We start from the raw sequence: 20,943 nt of genomic DNA on the forward strand, positions 1-20,943 counted from the left end.
CTCGGGGAATGGAATGATGAATTTGTTTTCCTTACTTTTGAATGCTCTCCCCCTCGCTGTGTTACCTGGGGTCTCTACGAGAATCGCACTCAGTCGACTGCTGCTGTGCTTCTTTGCAAACTGTTGGTGGTGTGATTATAGTACATCTCAAACCCTGAACAATAATTACTTATTTTATTGTATAATTCACAAATACCCGTACTTTACAGTATGCCAACATGTTGGGATTATTCCCCACCCATGAAGTCATGGAAGATGTAAGTTAGCACGATTCATGTGTGTCAATTGCGGATGAACATTAGCATCTTAATAACGAGGCAAAATTTGTTCCAGTTTTTCTCATTGGTTGTTTTTACTCTGTAAAATAATCTGAGCCAGTCACAGCTTGTCTGCAGGCTTAAGTGTGGATGAGATCACCAGAGGTTTCCGGGTTGATGCAAAGCTGCGCTCTGACTATGGGAGTTTTGGAACAATTAAAACCAATTAGTCTCTTACCCACTTTATTTTAAGTCACCACTATTATAATGTCAGGCTTTATGAATAATGACACAGTCTGGCTTGATCATAAAACAATGGGCCTCTATATTTAATTGCACAATTCCAATCCTGAGTTGACGACTGCTCAGACAGGAATTTTGTAACAATTTGAAGCCAATTCATCCCCTAAGACAACCAATGCCAACTATTACTGCTGCCGTTACAATGTCACCTCTGAGGAATGGACTGAAACCCACTTTTTTACACTTCTGCTGTGTTTTTTTTCCCTTTTTCAAATCTTTTAGTGTATTCTTGTTTGAGATGACAGCGAAGCCGACCCGTGAAGACTCCTTATGAATATTTAAAAAAATCACACAATGCTGCAGTTAATCCAGTTACTGTTGCAATTACAACAGGAAACACATATTTTGAATTCTATGCATGGCAGACTTTTTGTTCACTGTTAAACTATACTTTGTCACAAAAAATAGCAAATAGCAAACGTCAGTCTTTGAAACTACCTACAGATTTGAAAATTCCGTTGGTTAATGACAGGACCCAACGTTAAACCAAACGATGGAAATAAATAATAACTGGACTTTTTTGTTGCAAAGCACATATGGTGGAATTACAAACCTTGTGTTTGTTGAGTTAAAACCAAATTATTGTTGTATAAGCATTAAGCAACATAGCAAAAAGGCTAACAGACGAAAGAGTTAATTAATTTTAGCCCTTCATTCATGACACATGTATAATCATACAGAGAGAGAACATAGTTGCATACCTTTTATCTTTTGCTCGTTTCTCCTCCTTCTTTTCATTCTATAGTGGGAACCTGATGTCTTTAACCTTTTTCTGTCCATCTCTGTTTTTATTTGCCACTGACTCGACAAGCAACAGATTTCTCATCCCCCCAACCCTGTCAGTCACTAAAGACTAAACCAATTAACCTTGGTGACAGGTGACACATAATCGTTTTGTATTACCAATTTTTATTGGCCATTTCACACAATTCATAAAAACAAAAATGTGCAGGAACTATAGGCCTGCATTTATCATTATTGAAATGTGCGTTATATATGGAAGAAAGTCGGGGTGTGACTGACTTTAGCCCACTAATTACATTAGCGTATTTAACAGTGAATCCCCAGACCCCTGCCCCCCTTATCCGACTGTTCCATTTGGGTGACCCGGAGGTGAACTGTCCCCCGCGCGCCCCTCCTTTTCCCCTTCTCAAACACACGGCTTCTGTGCACAGCACCTCCAGCAAGCAGGGCGCCTGCAGCCGCAGGGGGCGCCAATCTGCCAATTCCCCACACAGAGAAACGATAGATGATTGAAAACTGCTTTGCGGAGCAGAGGATTTTTTATTTTCGTGCCGCCCCCCCATGCGCCAAAAAAAAATGCTGCCCGGTTCGCCCGTGCCCAGAACCGCCACTGCCATCCATCCATCTGTATGATGCTCCACCACGAAGCTCCTTGAGCAAAGCAAGGCCCACCAAAGGGTTTTGGGATCACTTTTACACAAAGTGGCTCCAAACACTGAGGACATTCGGGCAGAGGCTGATTAAAGTTTGTCATTAGGGATGTGGGAGGGGTGCCAGATGTTAGGAACTAATGAAACCCAAGGGCTGCCAAATCACGCTAGATTAGCAAACAGAATTTTAAATACTAATTACTTTAGAGTTTAGACAGACAGCATGTCAATGCAAAGCACTTGTGACTAAATTAATATTAGCACTGTCATAGGATCTTCAAACGTTTCAGCATTGTTTTTATGATTCCATTAATTATAGCTTTAGATTGTTTTATGGACACATTATGCACCGTGTATTAATACACCTTTACACCATTAATCATGAGGAATGAAAAGTTGACAGATGACCGCTGTAACTATTAAACTCTTGTTGTCGGGGGTAGGTATATTAAAGTACATTACATATTGTGGCCAAAAATTAAGCCCTGAGACTGCCATGACATGAACAGACAAACTATTGTCCTGAAGTCTGCATTCATTTTCTGTTGAGATTAAAATTGGAACAGTATTATTTCTTTTTTAAGTAGAATAAACTTGATGTCATTGTGTCCGGACCAAATTGACCCAGGTCCTGGTGCTTGGGTTCGATTTGAGAGCCTGCAGACGCTCAATTGAGCAGTTCAATGTCCGCTCTGAGAATAGAAGGTTATGCGAGTAAACGGGATGTACGCGATCAATAGAATTGCACGGTGTCGTCTTTATCCGTCTTCTCCCCGCTCCACCTCCTGACCTTCAGCTGTGACGGCGACGCATTCGTTGGATACGTTATTGCCTCGGCCCGATTGTCTTCGCTCCTGAAGATGAGACTTTTCTCCGCTTGTTGTGGACAGCTGTTAAATTGCCCCTCTCTGTGCTCTGAAATGTACTGAATTTGCCAGGCCTTTTTTTTTTTTTTAAAGCCCTCATGTTTTTCAAGGCAGATGTCTTCCAAATTTGTGGCATCAGCCCCTGGTACTACAGGCCTGTTGGTTTCCTGCGTTATAGATCCACTGGTCATTTTCCTTTTGCTCCCTGCCTCGGCTACTGATGAAGAAAAGCTAGCATGCAGTGGCCGCTGAGTTATGCATTTCAATGCAGCTCGTGTCAAGACCCTCTCCTCTCCCACTCTATAACCACAACGGCCAGGGCCATGGCGGGGGGAGAAGCCAATCATTTTGTTCCCCACAATCCCGAGAGCCTTGATGCTTAGCTATCTTGGCGGCAGCCGTCCCTGTCTTCATCAGAATGGTTCTGATAGTTTTTTGTTTGTTTGTTTTGTTTGCCTCCCTTATTTTTTTGAGCCTGTCACACACCTCGATGAAGCAGGGACCAACCCTGCTTCATCGGTGCACAAGGTCGTTCCGAATAAGGGTGACATAGCGGCTGAGGTCATGTAGCAGCGAAGTTGTAGGCCTAGTGAAAGTAGGCCTAACCTTTCACTAATATTGAATATGCCTACATCAAAGTGTTGGGTGCATGCATATGTTGTTATAATGTTCTATAAAGCCTAATTGTGAGTTTGTCTGTGAACAAGACGAAATAGGGAGGACCATTTTCCTCAAAGATTAGGAAATTAGGCAACGGAAATTGCAAAAAGTGTCTTGACGGAGCAGCCAAAGATCTTTAATTGTTTTAACTTTTACCCTTCTTTTAGACTCGCCAGTTAAGGCAGCTATCCTCATGAAGTTAGATATAAAGCAGCAAAGCTGATGAGCTATATTAGATCACACTGCTGGTCAGGGTGTGGCCTGTCTGCAGGGGTCTAATGGTCTTCTTTGCATTCAAAATGATTCAACCCCAACTCCTCTTCACATTTACTGCCTTTCAGGGTTTGCTTTTTTTTTTCTTTTCTTTTTTTTTTTTTTTCTCGTGGCAGAAAAAGAATGGATATCAGCCAGCAGCTGTGATGATTCCAGGTGTGGACAGCATATCATGCGATCTGTTTAATCACATGATGATTAAACAACCTTTTTTAAAGACATTCAATTCATTTTAATGTTGTCATTCAATTTCATTTAATGTTGCGAGTTTCTGTAGATTTGTCGCCAGGAGGCATGCAGCTTGTTGATTAGGAGGTGCAGGCACTGAATGCTAATGTTCACAGAGGTTATTCAGTTTCACTCATGAGGGAGGCGCAGTCGCTCCCAATCTCACTCACGCAGTCGTTCTTTTTTTTTTGTTTTTTTTGTGCATACCTTAAAGGGTTTTGCCTAAACAATGTATTTGTTCCCGTCTGTGCTCCTTATTTGAATCAAAGCCACAACTTCTCAGTTTTTCTCAGCTTTGTTTGCATCCAAATTGGATTAGTTGTCATTAAAGGCTCCGTTACATTTCTTCTAATATGCTATCCCTCCACCTCTCACTCACTCACTCACTCAGACGTCTTTAGTAGCCAGGGCTAGAGTTTAGGTCAACCTTAGAACAAGAGCAGGCACGGGGTGATCACAGTGCCAAAAAGAAAAAAAAGAGTAATTCAAGAACTCGTGATCCCGTTAGTCACACAACACAAAATGTAGCAAATGTTTTACTTAATGTGCCAATCCTTTTAAAGCTGTACATAGCCTCCCTTCAGTGTTTCTACTTGTGGCAGTTCCTCCAACATCAAGGCATGCTGACCTTTTCCTGCAGGCAGTACACAGACTGGACGAGAACCTGGTGCAAGCCATCCTGAAAACGGCCAAACCATCCCTAGCTGACATTTTGACCAGCACCAATGCACAATAGGAATTAGTTTGATTAGCTCTGTCGACTCACCCAGTGTTTTCTTATTCCAACCACGTCTCCCTTATCAAAGAAATGTGCCCCTTTTTCAAGGAAACTAAACGTGTGTATTGTGTTTGTCCCAAGCTTCAGATATTACTTCTTTTATTAACAGGCCGCGGTCCCTGGGATCCATCAAAGGCACCTGCTGCATAAAATGTGCCTCAAATCAGCTTTCACACACACACGAGGCGGCTGGAAAATTCAATCCTCCGATTGCATATTTGATGGAGCAGCGTGAACTCGCTTAACCTCCTTGAGAGTGATACGTCTCACAAATGTCACTTACGTTGCATTAGTAGAACCCCCGTTTCCCTCTGGCCCTGAATGCCTTACTCTGCATTGGGATTTTTAGTCTTTTCACCATTTTCAGTTTTTCACTCAGAAGATCAATGGCACTGTGTCAAGGCCTTTAACAACATTTCGTTTTTATGTGTTCTTCTGTCTTTGGAGAAATGACACTAGAAACATGAAATCTTTTTTACTGTAAAATATTCTGCTCGCTAGGTTTCTTTTTCTCTCAAATTAACCGACTCCTTTTATCGCACGTCAAATGGCCGTCATTAGATCTGTAAATTCTCAGTCATTGATAGGGTGATCATCCTCAAAAATGTTTTGGGTCTGACTACACAACTGGTATAAATAATTATGAATGTAACAGTCTGACTGCTTTCCCTTGGTTTTCTCTTTGCTGTAACGTGTCAGTGTACTGAATTCTCCCTGTATTTTCCTCAGTGAAAGCTTTCCACAGTGGCGGATGAGCTGTCAGTTGTCAGTTTTGCACTGTTATGATATTGATCGGATGTTTGTTATTTCAGCTGGGTGCAGAGCTTCGGGCACGAGGGTCTCGGGCTGCTGCTGGACGTTTTGGAGAGGTTGCTTTCCAAGAAACCGTAAGTTTACGCCCCCCTCTTGCATGTAAACTTGCACAGACTCTCACCTCTCTTGCCATCTCTAATTCTTTATTCATAGTACTGGATGTGTTTTTGACAATTTGAAATTCATTTTCATCCCCCCCTGGGTGCAGTTTGGCGTCTTTGTGCTGCGCTTTAGGGAGCGGCGGCTCCTCATTACTCTCTTGTGTTCGTAGGCAAGAGAAGCTCGACAAGAAGAATCAACATAAAGTTGTCCAGTGTATCAAAGCCATCATGAACAATAAGGTAACAATATCTTCCTTTCAGCAGATCTAATTGATCATTTTATTTCCATCATTTTTTAAGGAGAAATGTTATGATTTTGTGTGTGTGGGCATGACCGTGTCTTTTTCAATTGATGAACTGTAGACTCCTTAAAGAGGTGTTCCTCCGCTGACGTCACAATTTTACTACTTCTACGTTCACGTTATTTAGTTTTGTCCTTTTACCCTTTGAAGAAAAATCTCTGAAATAACTTGATGTGTTTTTCAGTCGAGTCTGATTCCCAAGGGTAATTTTAATCCCATCCACTTCGACATCTGGTGTTTTCATGCAATCACCAAATTAGGCACCTGGGATTTCAATTACAAAGGGTTTATGACCAGTGGAGAAGAAGAGTAGCATTAAAACAATGTGGAGGCAATCTGAGGGAGTTACACTGATGTCCTGATGCAATCTGGACGATGCTGTGTGACACATTTGCACAGATCTAAGTTAGTTGCCGTGCTCTCTGGAACCGGTGCTTAACGAAAGGTGTAAGAGAAGGAAAGAGGCAATTGAGGGAAACAAAGTTATTTGCATGTTGTTTGATTTGATGATGTACTATACTACTAATTTAAAACCACAAATTACAAAACTGTGTGTCTCCATATCTCTGGGTTTGCTTGTTGTGTGAATATTGCATCACAATCTACTTTTTTATCTACTTTTCTAATCTCAACAAATCCTTAGATGCCTTGGATCGTGCTGAATAGACTTTTGGTGGAGGATTTAGTGTCTTAAGTTTCATTCCCAGTACTCCTTATATTATTTCTAGGCCACAGCAGAGTTTTGTCGATGGACACGGACGGCTCATGCTGAAAAGATCATTACTGCGAGAAGGAAAATAAACAAAATGACCTTTGAATAGACTTCTAAAGGAGAGCATGGCAATAAACCCCAAAACGTACTGAAACTGACATTATGGTCCCTCACCGACCTGCTTTAAGTCATGTGGTTGTGTGTGGTAGGGACAGTCTGCCACTGCTAGCCTGCCCCTACATTGGATTACAGCAAGTACAGGAGGAAGTCTTTCAAAGCTCAGTTATAGCAATAAAACGGTATCATCATATAATGATAGTGTTTCCACTCAAGGTCAATGGACATGTGCTTTATAAATATGTTCCATTGTGGTATCTTTATTTCACAAAGCTTCCGCTGTATCCTCTTCGTATTCCTTCACTGAGAGGAAAAAATAAAAAAGAATCTTGCCACATGGAGCTAAAACCCAAAGGAGACGGATATACAGGCGCTTTGGCACAAAGTGTGCTGTAAGGTCTCGTGTAATCCTGCGTCTCAACAGGCGCCAGACGCCAGCATTTACCCGTAGGCCTCTCTGTCAGCCCAGACCTTTCCCTGGCTAGAGAGGCATCTTGGGATGGGATGTACCCACAATGCCAAGAAGACAGGTGTTCTCTGCCAGCTGTCAGTGAAACCTCTTTTCTTTTTTTTGCCTTCCTGCGTCAAGTCGTACCGTTGCATGTTTTCATCGACAGCGGATCTCTGTCATACTAAAAGTTTCCACCCCGTGAAAGTGCCCTTTGAACCCCCTAACCGCATCAAGAAAACCAATTCTATAAAATGCATTAGTATACGAGTCGGAATTGGACTTATTTGTTTTTGTAACTTTGGTTAAACCCACAGACTTCCATTTTGCAGAGTATTTACACTCTTTCTCTTCTATTTATGCTTTAAACTGCAAGTAAACAGTGGTATGGTGAAGATCTACCAGGTTTTACAAAGTCTAACAAAACCATTCTAAAGAGATAAAGGGGGTACGTCAGACTTTTGAGTATTGAGTTTGTGTGTATAGACGATCCCTCTCCGGCTGTGTCGTCCTAACTTTAGCGCCGAAAGAGGGCTCTCGCACTTTATCTTTGTTTTTGTTTCTAGAAATTCAGCAATCACTGGCTTCTTCGGTTAAAAAAAAAAAAAAAAAAACTACACTGTTTAATTACCCTGCTCTTGCCATGAAGTAGGTGCCATCTGGATTTGAGCAGTTTAATGTATGACGCAAAGATAAAGCTGAGGGAATACACCGTGACGGACAGAACTAAAAAGTGAGAAGAAAGTAGTAAGTCATCTAACAAAGTAAGCAAATAGTGCTGACTTGTTGAAATGTATCAAGCCCACATGAACCAGGCAAACAGACCACTGGATTTGAGTGGCCAGTAATGCTCGGCCTCAGTGGCAGGTCAACAGAAGCGCTTTGTAATCGTTTTTTAAAGGAGAGAGCACGTTTTTTGATGTATTACTAAAAAGACCCAATTCATTGCAAGACAAAGAGGATGTTAAGGGTAACGCATTATTTGTGCTGGACATTTGAATGAAATGAAAACATGTTTGTTAAGCACGAGCAGTGAATGACCCTGTGGGCTCGTTGTTCAGCAGGGATCACTACTCTGACCGTTGCTGGTATCACATCCTACTGGTGTTCGGACGGTCCTTTCTTCTCTTTATTTGGCTTTGGCTTGCGTAATATAGTAAAATTCATGAAAGCACAATCAGAATCAATTAGGTACCCCGCCAATTAATCGCATTTTCTTCTGAATGGCATTCATTAAAGATGGAACCCTATCCACTGCTAGCCTTGAGTCCGTCTTTGGCCAAACGTTTGATCATCCAAACTAAAGTCAGAGTGAGGATTAATATATTGAAATGGGATCCGATTTGGCTTTTTTCCTGTTTCACAGAACATTCTGTCATGCTGTGTAATCACGTGTTTGTGTTTCCTGCAGTACGGCTTGGATCGAATCCTGGGAGAGGAGAAAAGTCTTGCGTTACTGGCGAGAGCCATCGATCCCTCCCAGTCTGCCATGATGACCGACGTGGTGAAGCTGCTCTCAGCCATCTGCATTGTGGGCGAAGAGAACACGTATGCTGCGCCTTCATTCATTCTGTCAACATGTCCGTGTCCTTTGTTGTTTTGAAAGGCGATATCTTTTTCAATTTTTTTTCCGATGGCCGCTCTTCATTTATTTGTCATTGTCAATTAAAACCCCAGAAGGCTTTGCAGGGCCGACGATATAAGAGGTGAAGCACAAAACCGCCAACTACATGCAAAAGAATGAGCTGACTGGTGTTTGAGTTACATATTTAGAATAAGGGAATCGCTGCCAAAACAAGGGTCGTCTTTATACACTATTGTGTATTATCAGTCTGATGAAAATATATGAATACAAGTGAATTTAATTATTAAAATGGATTAATGTTTGATCACCATGTGTTTTAATTCTGTTAACATTTTTATCACGACCCTTCTGTAGGCGCAGATTGGAAAAGACAGAGCTCACGGTCAAAATCCCCCTTTTAAATGAATGAACGTCTTCCTCCCCCCCCCCATATGTGCGCTCATGCAATTCATGTTTTCATTTAGTCTGGAAAAGGTCCTGGAAGCAATCACCACGGCAGGGGAGTGGCGAGCCTCGGAGAGGTTCAGTCCCATTGTCCAGGGACTACGAGATCGCTCGGTGCAATTACAAGTAAGTGCACAGATACATGCGCTGCACAGGTTTTGACACATAGTCGTTTCACTCAGATTTCTTTAATATAAAATGTGAAATGGCTGAAGGAAGTTTGTTATTTTAATACATCAAAACCACTCTCCTCAAGGGTCTCTTACAGTCAAGCTATTTTGAGTCCAATGAAGTTTTCTCACTCCAAGAAGTTTTTAATTTATTTATTGTTTAGAACCTGTTCACCTGATTTAGCTAATCACAGTAATGAACACAATCATTGTGTAATGCTAAAGATGATGATCTTCCATGATTAGCATTTGCTGTATGTAAAAACCTCTGCTCATGATAATTCTAGCATTTTAGCTACCACGTCACATACTGTAGAACTAAGAATCACAAGCTAGGAATCATTGTTAAAAACCAAACAGTAGCTAAGAAAACCCTAAAGCATTACTAATACAACACATGTTCCTCTAAGCCAGTGGTTCTCAAACTGTTTCTGTCACGACCCACTTTGGAAGAAGAACAATGTTCATGCCCCGTAGCCCCTAAAGAATTGTTACATTTTGTTTGAAAAAAACACGTGACTCCATTTATGCTTTTCCGAATAATTAAAAAAATTAACTAAACCATTACATTACATGTCATTTAGCTGACGCTTTTATCCAAAGCGATTTACAATAAGTGCATTTCCACAAACTCAGAAGAACAAGTAACAAGAAAGTACAATTTTCATCAAATAAGCAGTTTTAAAACATGTTATAGAAAGTGCCATTATTTGTTAGTCTGAAGAGGTGTGTCTTGAGTTTTCGACGGAAGATGTAGAGGCTCTCTGCAGTCCCGATGTCATCCGAGAGCTCATTCCACCATCTGGGAGCCAGGACAGCGAAGAGTCGCGAGTTGGGATGTAGGGTTTCACCATGTCCTGGATGTAGACTGGACCCGATCCATTCACAGCATGGTACGTCAGTACCAATGTTTTGAACTGGATGCGGGCAGCCACTGGAAACCAGTGAAGAGAACGGAGAAGTGGTGTGGGAGTATTTCGGAAGGTTGAAGACCAGTCGAGCTGCTGCATTCTGGATGAGCTGCAGAGGTCGAATGGCGGTAGCAGGGAGACCTGCCAGGAGAGAGTTACAGTAGTCAAGGCGGGAGATGACAAGAGCCTGAATCAGTACCTGCGCCGCCTTCTGAGTGAGAAGGGGTCGTATTCTCCTGATGTTGTAGAGCGTGTATCTACAGGATCGTGTTGTCGCTGCGATGTTGGCAGTCAGGGAGAGTTGGGAGTCAAGTGTCACGCCGAGGTTCCTGGCTTTCTGAGTGGGCGTTAACACGGAGTCGCCGAAGTTAACAGTCAGGTCCTGAGTGGGCGAGTTTTTTCCGGGGAAGAAAAGTAGTTAGTAGTAGGGGTTGATCTTCAGGTGATGAGCGGACATCCACTGGGAGATGTCAGTCAGACATGCAGAGATCCGTGCCGCCACCTGAGTGTCCGAGTCGGGGAAGGAGAGAATTAGTTGTGTGTCGTCGGCATAGCTGTGATAGGAAAAACCATGCGAGCGAATGACGGAGCCAAGGGAGTTGGTGTAAATTGAGAAGAGGAGGGGACCCAGGACGGAGCCCTGTGGAACTCCAGTAGTAAGAGGACAAGGTTCCGACACCGATCCTCTCCCAAGTTACCCGGTAGGTGCGACCATCAAGGTAGGATGAGAGAAGAGAGAGCGCGGAACCTGTGACACCAAGTTCCTGAAGGGCGGAGATAAGGATCTGGTGGTTTACTGTGTCGAATGCTGCAGAAAGGTCCAGAAGGATGAGGACGGAGGAGAGAGAGGCAGCTCTAGCAGCGTGGAGTTGCTCCGCGACAGCGAGGAGAGCAGTCTCTGTGGAATGGCCCGCCTTGAAGCCTGACTGGTGGGGGTCAAGGAGGTTACCAGATTCCTCCATCAGACAAAAACAAATAAAAAGTACAACCATCTTGTTGTACCAATCAAATGAAGTTCTCTCTGTGCAATTATATTTGGCAGATATATAATATAAACAGATTTTTTTAAATTGTGGCTGTAATTAACCTGTTTTGCACTGAACATAATTTCGAAATAGTAATACAGTTTAAACTGTTACACAAGTTTTATCAGTATGAGATGGCTGCAATGAGCCTGTTTTCCACTGCAAATCTTTTCTGAAAAGTTTTGCAGTATTTTCATCTGCTACTACATTGTAAAGATTCCCCTCCTAATCCACTTTATGGTTTGACATTTCTTCACCGTTGTCCAATAAACCCTCCCATGCACTCCCTTTACATGCCAGCCATTTCTCAATGGACATAATAGTTCAGACGTATCATCTCCCAGCTGATACATACACAAAGATATTGTACATGAGACGCTTTTAAAGGAGGGCAGCATCCGTTCATCTCATAATATTGTTATTCATAATAAAAGTACGTCTGCTTTTTTAATTGGTAGCTGAGGGATGTGAAGTGAGTGACTATTCATCCAATACCTAACACACACACTCACCAGATGAGCAAAAAGACCAACACAACCCTTTGCTCCATTTTGATTGTTTTGTATACCCCCGCAATGACCAGGGTTAAACTTGAATAACTGCAGATACTTTCTTTGCACCCTCTGGCAAATATCTGCAGCACTTGCATTCACTTTGCAGTAACTACCTCTGACAGGTTCAAAACCGCAGGGACACACTAAGAGGGTGGAGGAAAATAGCTGGCAAGGATTTGACGCCTTGGTCTTACTTTCCACTTCCTAATACGCAGCACAGCTTCCTTTTCACGCCCCATGCATTAATAAAGCATAGATATGGTTATCCTGACCATGATACTGTGTGGCCAAAGGCCCTCAGTCCTACTGGACCACATCCATCCTCAGGCTCCACTGGCTCAGAGAAAGCATTCATTTACACCATAAGTGGAAACGGGCCATAAAAACGAAGGAGGGCTGAATTCTGTTTGGAAGTCTCAGTGCCTTTTACCTATTTGTGACGGCAGGTGATGACTTAATACGCCGGTTCCAATGATGGAAATGTAAGCCGGGCTAGAATCAAATTACAGACTTCAAATGCTCTTGTGCCGTCGCATTCATATGGTTTTACCCTCTGAAAGTGATGGAAAGCCCTGCAGTCCTTCTTGTCCCCACTTTGTCTCATGTTATTGATTTAAGTGTTTCCAGCAAGTGACATCTCTCTGCGTATTGATTTGACTTTGAATGAGAATGTGTGGACTGAAACCAAAAGGACGTTCAAATCATTCTTACCATCTTTAGATATAATAATGGCAACTGCACCCCCAGTGACATGTCAAGAAAAGGCTTTTGGGGCTCTTTGTCATGCTGCCTATCAGTATAACCATCTCCAAATTGTATTTAAAAGGACTCCTAATAACTTTGCTTGAGTTCCATGACAAAAAATTCAGTGTCTCATCAAATTTACAAAGAACCTGAAAACATCTGAATAGCCCTGCTCGGCTCCAGCCGTACCCTCTTTTCACACTTGAGTGGATTGCTTGACTGATCAATAATTGATTTTTCTGTCTGTGTTCGCCCGGCTAGTTGAAGAGTCACAGGATGCGGTGGCCCCTGAGCAGTAAACCGAACTCATTGAGAAGTGAAAAAACGCTTCCGAAAGAGCCAGTTTGCCCTTAAATTGACTGTTAGTTAGTTTTGTGTGTATGGGTCTGCAGTTGTTGCATTAATATTAAAATGCTCCCCCCCCCCTAGTTGGTGACTGGAGAAAAAAGACATGCATTAGTTATGGTCCTCTGCTTCCAAGGGACATAACTCATTTAGAATGCATGCTGGCATGTTTTTCATCAACTTCTGCAAGAAGTCCCTCATCTTTCTGCCCCCCCCCCCCCTCTCTCTGTGTCTCTTTGTTCTCTGTGTCCTTCATGCTGCAGGTGGCATGCATGCAGCTCATCAATGCACTAGTAACATCCCCTGATGAGCTGGACTTCAGGCTGCACATCAGAAATGAATTTATGCGCTGTGGCCTGAAAGAAATATTGCCGGTAACCACACACACACACACACACACACACACTCACTCAATATAAACCTGCACTCACCTTGTATTAATATTTAAATGAGTTGTCCACTCCAGTGGAATATTGTAGATTTGCTCCGGCAAATAATTGATGAAACACAGAGGAGGGTTTGCACGTCCTCTTCCTGTGCCAGTGCCCACAATCCAATAAAGTTTCTAGTGCCGTGGCTAATAATCTTCCTATTGGCTTTTATCCCAGCTACCTAACATATTTATCTGTTGTAAACATTGTTGCAAGAGCTGCCAGGAAGACAAATAAATTAAAGCAAGGAGCTGGTCCCCACACCTGTATATCATAATTAGTAATAGTGTTATGAACTCCTTGCTCTCACTTGAGCTTGATGCCTCCCTTTTGGTGCCAATGTCGGAGAGTCTCAAACCTTTTTTTATTTATAACCTTTATTAATCTGGTTTCCCTTCTTTGGGGGGGGGGTTTCTACTGTAATCCATCTACAGCTACTGACGACCATCAGGAATGAGGCCCTTGACATTCAGTTAAAGGTGTTTGATGAGCACAAAGAAGAGGACATGCTGGAGTTCTCTCACAGGCTGGAGGACATCAAGAGCGAGTTTGAATATCCTTGTCATTATTACAAACAGACATATGGAACCCTAACTTCTAGTTCAGTATCTGTGGCCCGTAAATGTGGCTAATATGTGAAACGTTCATTTCACTACAGTCAGTTTCTCCTAAAAGGGTATTTTTGAATCAATTTATTTTTAATTTTTTTGTATGCGAAGTGAAAGGCTGAAAGTGTTTATATTTGCTCAAAAGCCCTTGACTCTGTGCACCGATGTGGGGGATGTGTTCAGCATTGTGCAGAGCCTGGTGAAGGACAGCAGTGCGGAGCCCTATTTCCTCTCCATACTGCAGCACCTGATGCTTATTCGCAATGACGACTTGGTCAGGTAAAAATCTGCAGCGCACCCATTACTCACCTGACATTTTTTGTCTAAAGTGTATTAAATCATGCGTTGTCTTTGGTTGACTTCTCATCGTCGGACCCTACATCACCCCTCAGTCTCCCCAGACTTGGGCATTCTTTATTTATTTTTTTAATCCGCTGCTATTAGCTCTGTTATTCACGCTCTGCTCTGTGTACAGTAATGTAATTTTTAATATTCATGACTGACGTGTAGAGTTCTATCTCTCATGTTAGCCCAGTCCACCCACAGGCAAAGGTGTGCGAGCAGCTTTTGAACACCGGCAACGATGTACGCTGTTGAAGAGCTTATGTTTGGTGGCGGTTTTCACGCCTTGAAGCACACTCAATGACATGGGCTAACAAGAGAGAATGATGTCTCTTTCATCTCCAGTCACTCTGCAACAGCTATGGCTCCAGAGTATTTCTCTCCTCTATTCTCCTAGTAATGGTACTATTCAAAGGGTTATTTTATGCCGCTTCTCCCGCAGCGAGGTGCAGGTTAAACCTGGGCTTGATCAAAAGGTGGAGCTCCAGTCTGAAGAATATGTAATGCATCGCCTGCAGCATTTCACCTACATAAAATCAACACCTGAGCTGTCCAGCACCCTGCTCTGGCTGCGGGCTCATTTAATTTTTTTTTATTTTTCTTTTCATCTGACATTATTACGAAATGTTAATATTGGTGTTACGACTGCCACCATGGCCACCATCTATTTAGCGAGCATTAATAACGGCATCAGAATATTGCCATACGCACAAACCCACATTGGCCTTCCCAATTTTGGTTCTTGTTAATAACTGTGGCACATCTACACCACACACCCACTATTTGCCGCTCCAGGATGTCGTCAGTTTAGGTAACATTAGCTTCCCTCGCTGTTCTATATTGGGTTTGTGGCCGTTGATGTTGATTTATTTTCATCCTCGTTATGGCGATACGGACGTCAAAAACATCTTGCCCTAAAAGCTCTTCCTCCCGCCAGCATGAATCCAAACTCTCTTCTTTGTCCAAGTATTTCACCCTGGCGACTTCATAGGATTCTTTTTCAAGAGGAAAAAAATAAAAGTAAATAATAAAAGTTTACATCTTTAAAAATAATTGCTTTAATTTTCACAAATGCCAGATTTTATTTTGGTCTTTTGGATGAGGTTACCATTAGCATTCGGCCCCTCGATGCCGAGGCGATTATGTAGATACAACAGACATGCATTTACAACAGTATCCTTTTACATATTGGAATAATTGGGACTATGGTTGATACAACTTGTTATTAGATTTTCTTCAAAAACATGTGATGACTTTTATCCCAAAGGCAAGTTCATTATTGTACTCTACACTATTATGTGTGTGTGTATAAATGTGTGTCATTATATTCTATATTCTGAAAAATAACTATGTATTGGATGCATGGTTTAATGCCATGCATTATGGAATATCTCGCAGGCCTCAAGTTTTTTTTTTTTTCGAGACCACATTTAAAACATTTCCCTCAGGCACCACTGCACCCTTGATATAATTGATTTTCAACATGGGCATATAAGACGCCGTACCTCGCGTGAGCCTTTTTAATGCACTGCTGCTTTCCTGACTGAGGGAGTAGTGAAGGTGTGGGGATCTTTAGTTATTTCATTATTTTCGTCTTTGATGTTAAGCATATATAAAGTCCTCTTTGTAGCCACGGCTCTCAAAGTCCCATATTAATGAAAGGAACACTGGCGGTTTCACTGACAACATGCCTTATTCCATTTGATTGCCACTAGTTTCATCTTCGTTCAGAAAATAATTCCTTCAGTTCACCTGCTAAATTATAGACTTGGAATTCATCCTGTCAGATCCAGTCTATTGCTTTAGGAGGCGAGGGAAGGGAGCCTCCCTGATTGTCGATGTTTAAGTCTCAAAGTGTGAGTTAATGATCTGGCGTTGAATAGATTTGAACACACTGCAACATTTTTTTTGAAACAATTGACCTGCAATTACTCAGCGCCTGGTAATTGGTGCGTGTATTCCGCATCGCTCTATACCACGAAAACACGCCTTTGTACTCTGCTGTAAGTTGAGTACAAATGGAAGTTTTTGTCATTTTCAAAAGACCCTTAACTTTTGCACCTCTTTGTGTTACAGAATCAATAGTTAGCCTTTTGCATTCATCATTGGAAGTTAGGAAAACCACAGTGAGAAGAAACATCAATTATAAATGTTTGAAACCCACTTACTTATTCATGGTCTACATCCTGTATATCTGATTCCGGAACACGGCCTCTGTTCTCCGGTTCTGTGTTGAGCCTCCCTCATGTTTTTGTCCTTTGCTATCTATGACCCTTTTCCTGTCGTTGCCTTTGCTGTTAGAGAACGTTTTTTTCATAACTCTGGAAGGACCCGATCCTCATGCAATACTGTTGGTTATGCCTCAATCTGTCCAGATTTAAGGCCGTTGTGCAAATGCATTCACACGTCGGATTAAAAGAATGACTCCATGTCTTTTCCTGCTCTCCTCTCTCGTCTCACCTGTCCCGACTCTCAGGCCCCAGTACTTTAAGATCATTGAGGAGTGTGTGTCTCAAATTGTGCTTCACCGTAGTGGCACTGACCCGGACTTCGGTTACCGCAAGCGCCTCGATGTGGACTTCAGCCACCTCTTAGGCAAGTCCCGCGGCGCTGGCCGTTCTTGCACGTCACCGGGATTCCTATAAAACTTGAATGATTTCTTTTCTGCTTTTTGCTTCCAGAGGTGTGTATAGATAAAGCTCGAACAGATGAATATGAACAAAGAGCTTCCGAGCTGGCACAGAAGGCAAGTATTGACTAAAAAGCATCCCCCTGAAAATCCACTACATTGGGACAAAGCACAGCCCACTAAGGCATTAATTCTAATTTGTCCTGTAAAATAATATCTTTTTGGATTAAAAAAATAACCATTACCACTGAGGAAAACATGTCTCCAACCATTCCTGGGGGGTTGTTAGTAAATAATAATGAGAGATCATAGAAGTAGCTTTGAGAGCCAACCATTCTGCCCATTTGCAGTGAACACTTAGTGGAAAATGGCTTTAAAATGCTCTTTGATTCTTTCGCTACAAAATAAAGCCAGAAGAAAATGGTTCTTTTGAATGTGAGCATTACTGGATATGAAATAGTAATCAGATTGATTACTTTACAATTGTTCAATCAACAAAAGCAAAACCGTTTCCAAATGGTAACTAAAAAGCCTTTTGTTTCCATTAACAACAAATGAGACACGCTTTCTCAGTTGGAATCAGGTCTTCTTCCTGTATCTCTTTAGATAGTGTGTTAATGTGTCCTACAGGCCTAGCTACTATATTGTGCTTCATATTTTGTTTGTAAATGTATCTCACCACAATGCAAAAACAGTATTTAAAACTGGTGCAAAATTCGAAACCCACTTGTGTGAGGCCGAACAGGAAACTAAATAAAATAAACTAAAATAAATGTTGGTTCCATCAAACCGTTGCACCGCTCGACTTAAACTACTTGGTCAGATATGGCATCCACGAATTCCTTGTTTCATTCATTATCGTCATGTACTTGTGTGTCATTTTGGGCATGTGTTTGTCTCTCCAGTTTGAAGAGGAGTTTCTGAGTAGACAGCAGGCACAAGCCCAGCTGGTAAAGTGTGATGAACAAATCGCTGAACTCCAAGCCGAGCTGCAGGCCTTCAGGTCCCAGGTAAATCACCTGTGCTGCTTCCACTGTCCTCTCGGCTCCATTGAGCTCCTTCCTTCTTTTGGGGGAATAAGATGTGCAAAAAAAAAAGCCGCTGGATCAAATTAATCCACCAACCCCCGTTTAAGTGTGGCATATTGCAAATGTAACTTTCTGGTGAGATGCTCGTTATTTTGGGCTGTCGTTTTTATCCGCTGGAGCCTGCAGTTGGGGTTGACACGGCGGCTCCACTGACTAGCTGACACTAAGTCTAATGAGAACGTTGACCAGTCCCCGCGCATTTTCTGAATCTCTGATCTTTATCCCATGAGAGGAAATTGTTCTAAAAGCAATTTATTCTGACAACCCTCTTCAACATCACTCCCCACCCCCCCCCCCCAACACTCTACACACAGTGGCTCCCATGAATTGGCTCTGCAGGATAACTCCACGCTCAGAGAGGAGGGGAGAATTTCTACCAACAAACAGAATGAATGCTCAGTAGTACATGCATACTTACTCACTCCCACTCTCCCACTCTCGCTCGCACCTCGTGTCCTGGTTTTTGTCCCTCTGCGTCAGTCCAACTCTCAACGACACACACGCTCGTGGGCTTGTTAAATCAGCGAACGGGTTCTTCCCTCCAGAGGCAGAGTAAAGGCCCAGTGCTGACCTTTACTGTGCGTCTTTAATCTAAAACCGCTGCATGGATCAATAAGCCATTTGCTCTGTATGATACAATTTATGGAACTTTGTAGCCTCGGTTATAACATTTGATTTTTTTACCTTTACAAAAAGAAATGGGGGAGGGGGGTCAGAAGAAAATCTAATCATTGTGGGAAAGTTCTGGACAGAATCTTGATTGTTTTTTAACATTTAGCCTCTGCATGACGGTTGAGGGACCGCGCCTCCGTTGTCCCGAGCACAGGGGTATTAAAGAGGAAAGCATATTGCGCTTCACACTTGAAAAATGCTGTGTTTAGTTTGCAACCTTTCAGACATATTTTTCCTTTTTTTTATTCCCCATTTATTTTATTTGTCTAGGAAGGGTTTGTTTAGAACTGCTAATCAACCGTTGTTGTCTTATATTCTGAATGAATGTTTTGAAGACGCTACAATCAACAGTTAATTTTATTTCAGCAACAAGAATCATCACTATTGCAACAGACTCCATTATGTGTTTTCTGTCGCCGTTCTCTGGAGCTGCAGCATATTATGATTCAGCTACACAGACAGACAATCTTCAGTCTAATAATAGTCATGGATTGAGAAGACATTTGGTGATCATAGTATTTTAGTGCTTAGCTACAGGGTAACTCGCCTTTTTTTATTTTGTTACATGGTAATGCAATATTGTTTCTGTTATTTTTAGCCCCCATGGCCATCTTGATGTAATGTTAGCTTTCCTATTTCCTATCCAATGAGCATTACTTCTTCTCCGTGCCTCTGCAGTTTGGGTCTGTACCGGTGGTTCTACCACCATCGTCGTCCTCGACGCAGCCGCCCGGGCCTCCACCTCCTTCTGCCACACCAGGCATGCCTTCTCACCCTCCTCCGCCTCCTCCGCCTCCCTTACCTGGTTGTCCCGCCCCACCTCCCCCACCCGGAGGGCCTCCTCCCTTTGGTGCTCCCCCTCCACCCCCTCTGGGCCTTGGGGGTTTTCTAGGCTCCCCACCTCAACATGCACTGCCTTATGGCCTGAGGCCGAAGAAGGATTTCAAGCCGGAGACCGCCATGAAGCGGCTCAACTGGTCAAAGGTAAAGAACAAACAAACACGCCCCATCCCCATTTTAACGCAATGCAGTCTAAAATGCCACTCGCCAAAATTCAACTCAAAGGGAAGCTTTCCTTCTGTGCTGGACTATGGGTGACAAAAAGTTTGAGGCCAATAAAAAATTGAGGCCAGATATTTATAGCCGTTTTCTTTGCTCCTTCTTCCTCTGCTCCTGATGTTCACTGGCAGAACCTGAACAGTACAGATGTTTTTCTCAAAACTAAACAACAACTTCCTAACTATGTGCCAAGCAAGTAATAATAATTGAAGAAAACAGCCGATCAGACGCTGTTGTCAGAGCAGCCTTAGTGGTACCTGCACAGATGTTTTTCTCTGCAGAGCAATATTGGTTCACACCACGGGTGATTATTAGTTTGTGGTTTGATTAATAATTTAATCCCAGTTGTACACGTACAGGTGCTCAGGCAGACCAAACCATATGCTTGCAATTTTGAAGTGGCACGAGGAGGAGCCACCGTATGGCACAGCTGTATGGAGCACCCACATGTGGTTATGTTTGGGACAAAGCTGTTCGGGAACTTCTTCAGTAATAAGACTTCAAACTTCCAACTCCTGCTTAGCTGCCCAGTCGGTTTTAGAGATCATTTGATTGATTTACAGCTCTGTGACCACCCCGTTCCCCCCCCCCCCCCCCCCCCCCCCGTCTGGGACAGACTTGTCAAACTGTTTCACTTGTGCTGAGTGGTGTGTCAGCACACAAGGCTACACAGGCTTCCCATTAGTGCCGAGTGTCACAAGCATTTCAATTGACTTTGCGGCAAGTTTTAGGGTCAATGCAATAAATAATACCAAAATATAACCTGCACATGGTGAAATGCATGAATTGGCAGACAGAGTTGAGTGTTTCAAATCAAAGTCAAAGGTTTACTACACAAGTTGAAGAGGGCCCACTGTAATCTGTTTTACATTGCTGTGGAAAAAAAAACTTAAATCTTTCAAAACATTTTATTTTATCCAAAGTGAATTACAATAAGCAGCGTAGGGACCCAGAAAAACAAGAATTTTTTATTTAAGCCTTCGTTTTTAGGGATGGTGGATGAGTCGAGGCATTCTTATTCAAAAAATGAACTTTTAGTATTTTCAGATTACCGACACCTACATTTACTTTGGGAACTAGAAGG

At 42.5% G+C, this 20,943-nt stretch overlaps 1 protein-coding gene across 3 annotated transcripts in view; it reads left to right on the forward strand.

The window, feature by feature from the left end:
- Window positions 1–20,943, forward strand: part of LOC119195830 (protein diaphanous homolog 3-like) — a 127,295-nt gene that overhangs the window by 17,092 nt on the left and 89,260 nt on the right. For all 3 annotated transcript variants that reach the window (XM_062561718.1, XM_062561717.1, XM_037451119.2), the window contains 11 exons: window positions 5,572–5,646; window positions 5,844–5,913; window positions 8,664–8,800; window positions 9,302–9,407; window positions 13,294–13,404; window positions 13,896–14,014; window positions 14,232–14,348; window positions 16,888–17,006; window positions 17,093–17,157; window positions 17,946–18,050; window positions 19,479–19,784. In XM_062561718.1, the coding sequence (XP_062417702.1) occupies window positions 5,572–5,646; window positions 5,844–5,913; window positions 8,664–8,800; window positions 9,302–9,407; window positions 13,294–13,404; window positions 13,896–14,014; window positions 14,232–14,348; window positions 16,888–17,006; window positions 17,093–17,157; window positions 17,946–18,050; window positions 19,479–19,784 (1,330 nt within the window). The remainder of the gene's footprint in view (window positions 1–5,571; window positions 5,647–5,843; window positions 5,914–8,663; window positions 8,801–9,301; window positions 9,408–13,293; window positions 13,405–13,895; window positions 14,015–14,231; window positions 14,349–16,887; window positions 17,007–17,092; window positions 17,158–17,945; window positions 18,051–19,478; window positions 19,785–20,943) is intronic.

The sequence above is a fragment of the Pungitius pungitius genome, chromosome 4 (genome assembly GCF_949316345.1).
Source record: "Pungitius pungitius chromosome 4, fPunPun2.1, whole genome shotgun sequence".
NCBI classification, from domain to species: Eukaryota; Metazoa; Chordata; class Actinopteri; order Perciformes; family Gasterosteidae; genus Pungitius; species Pungitius pungitius.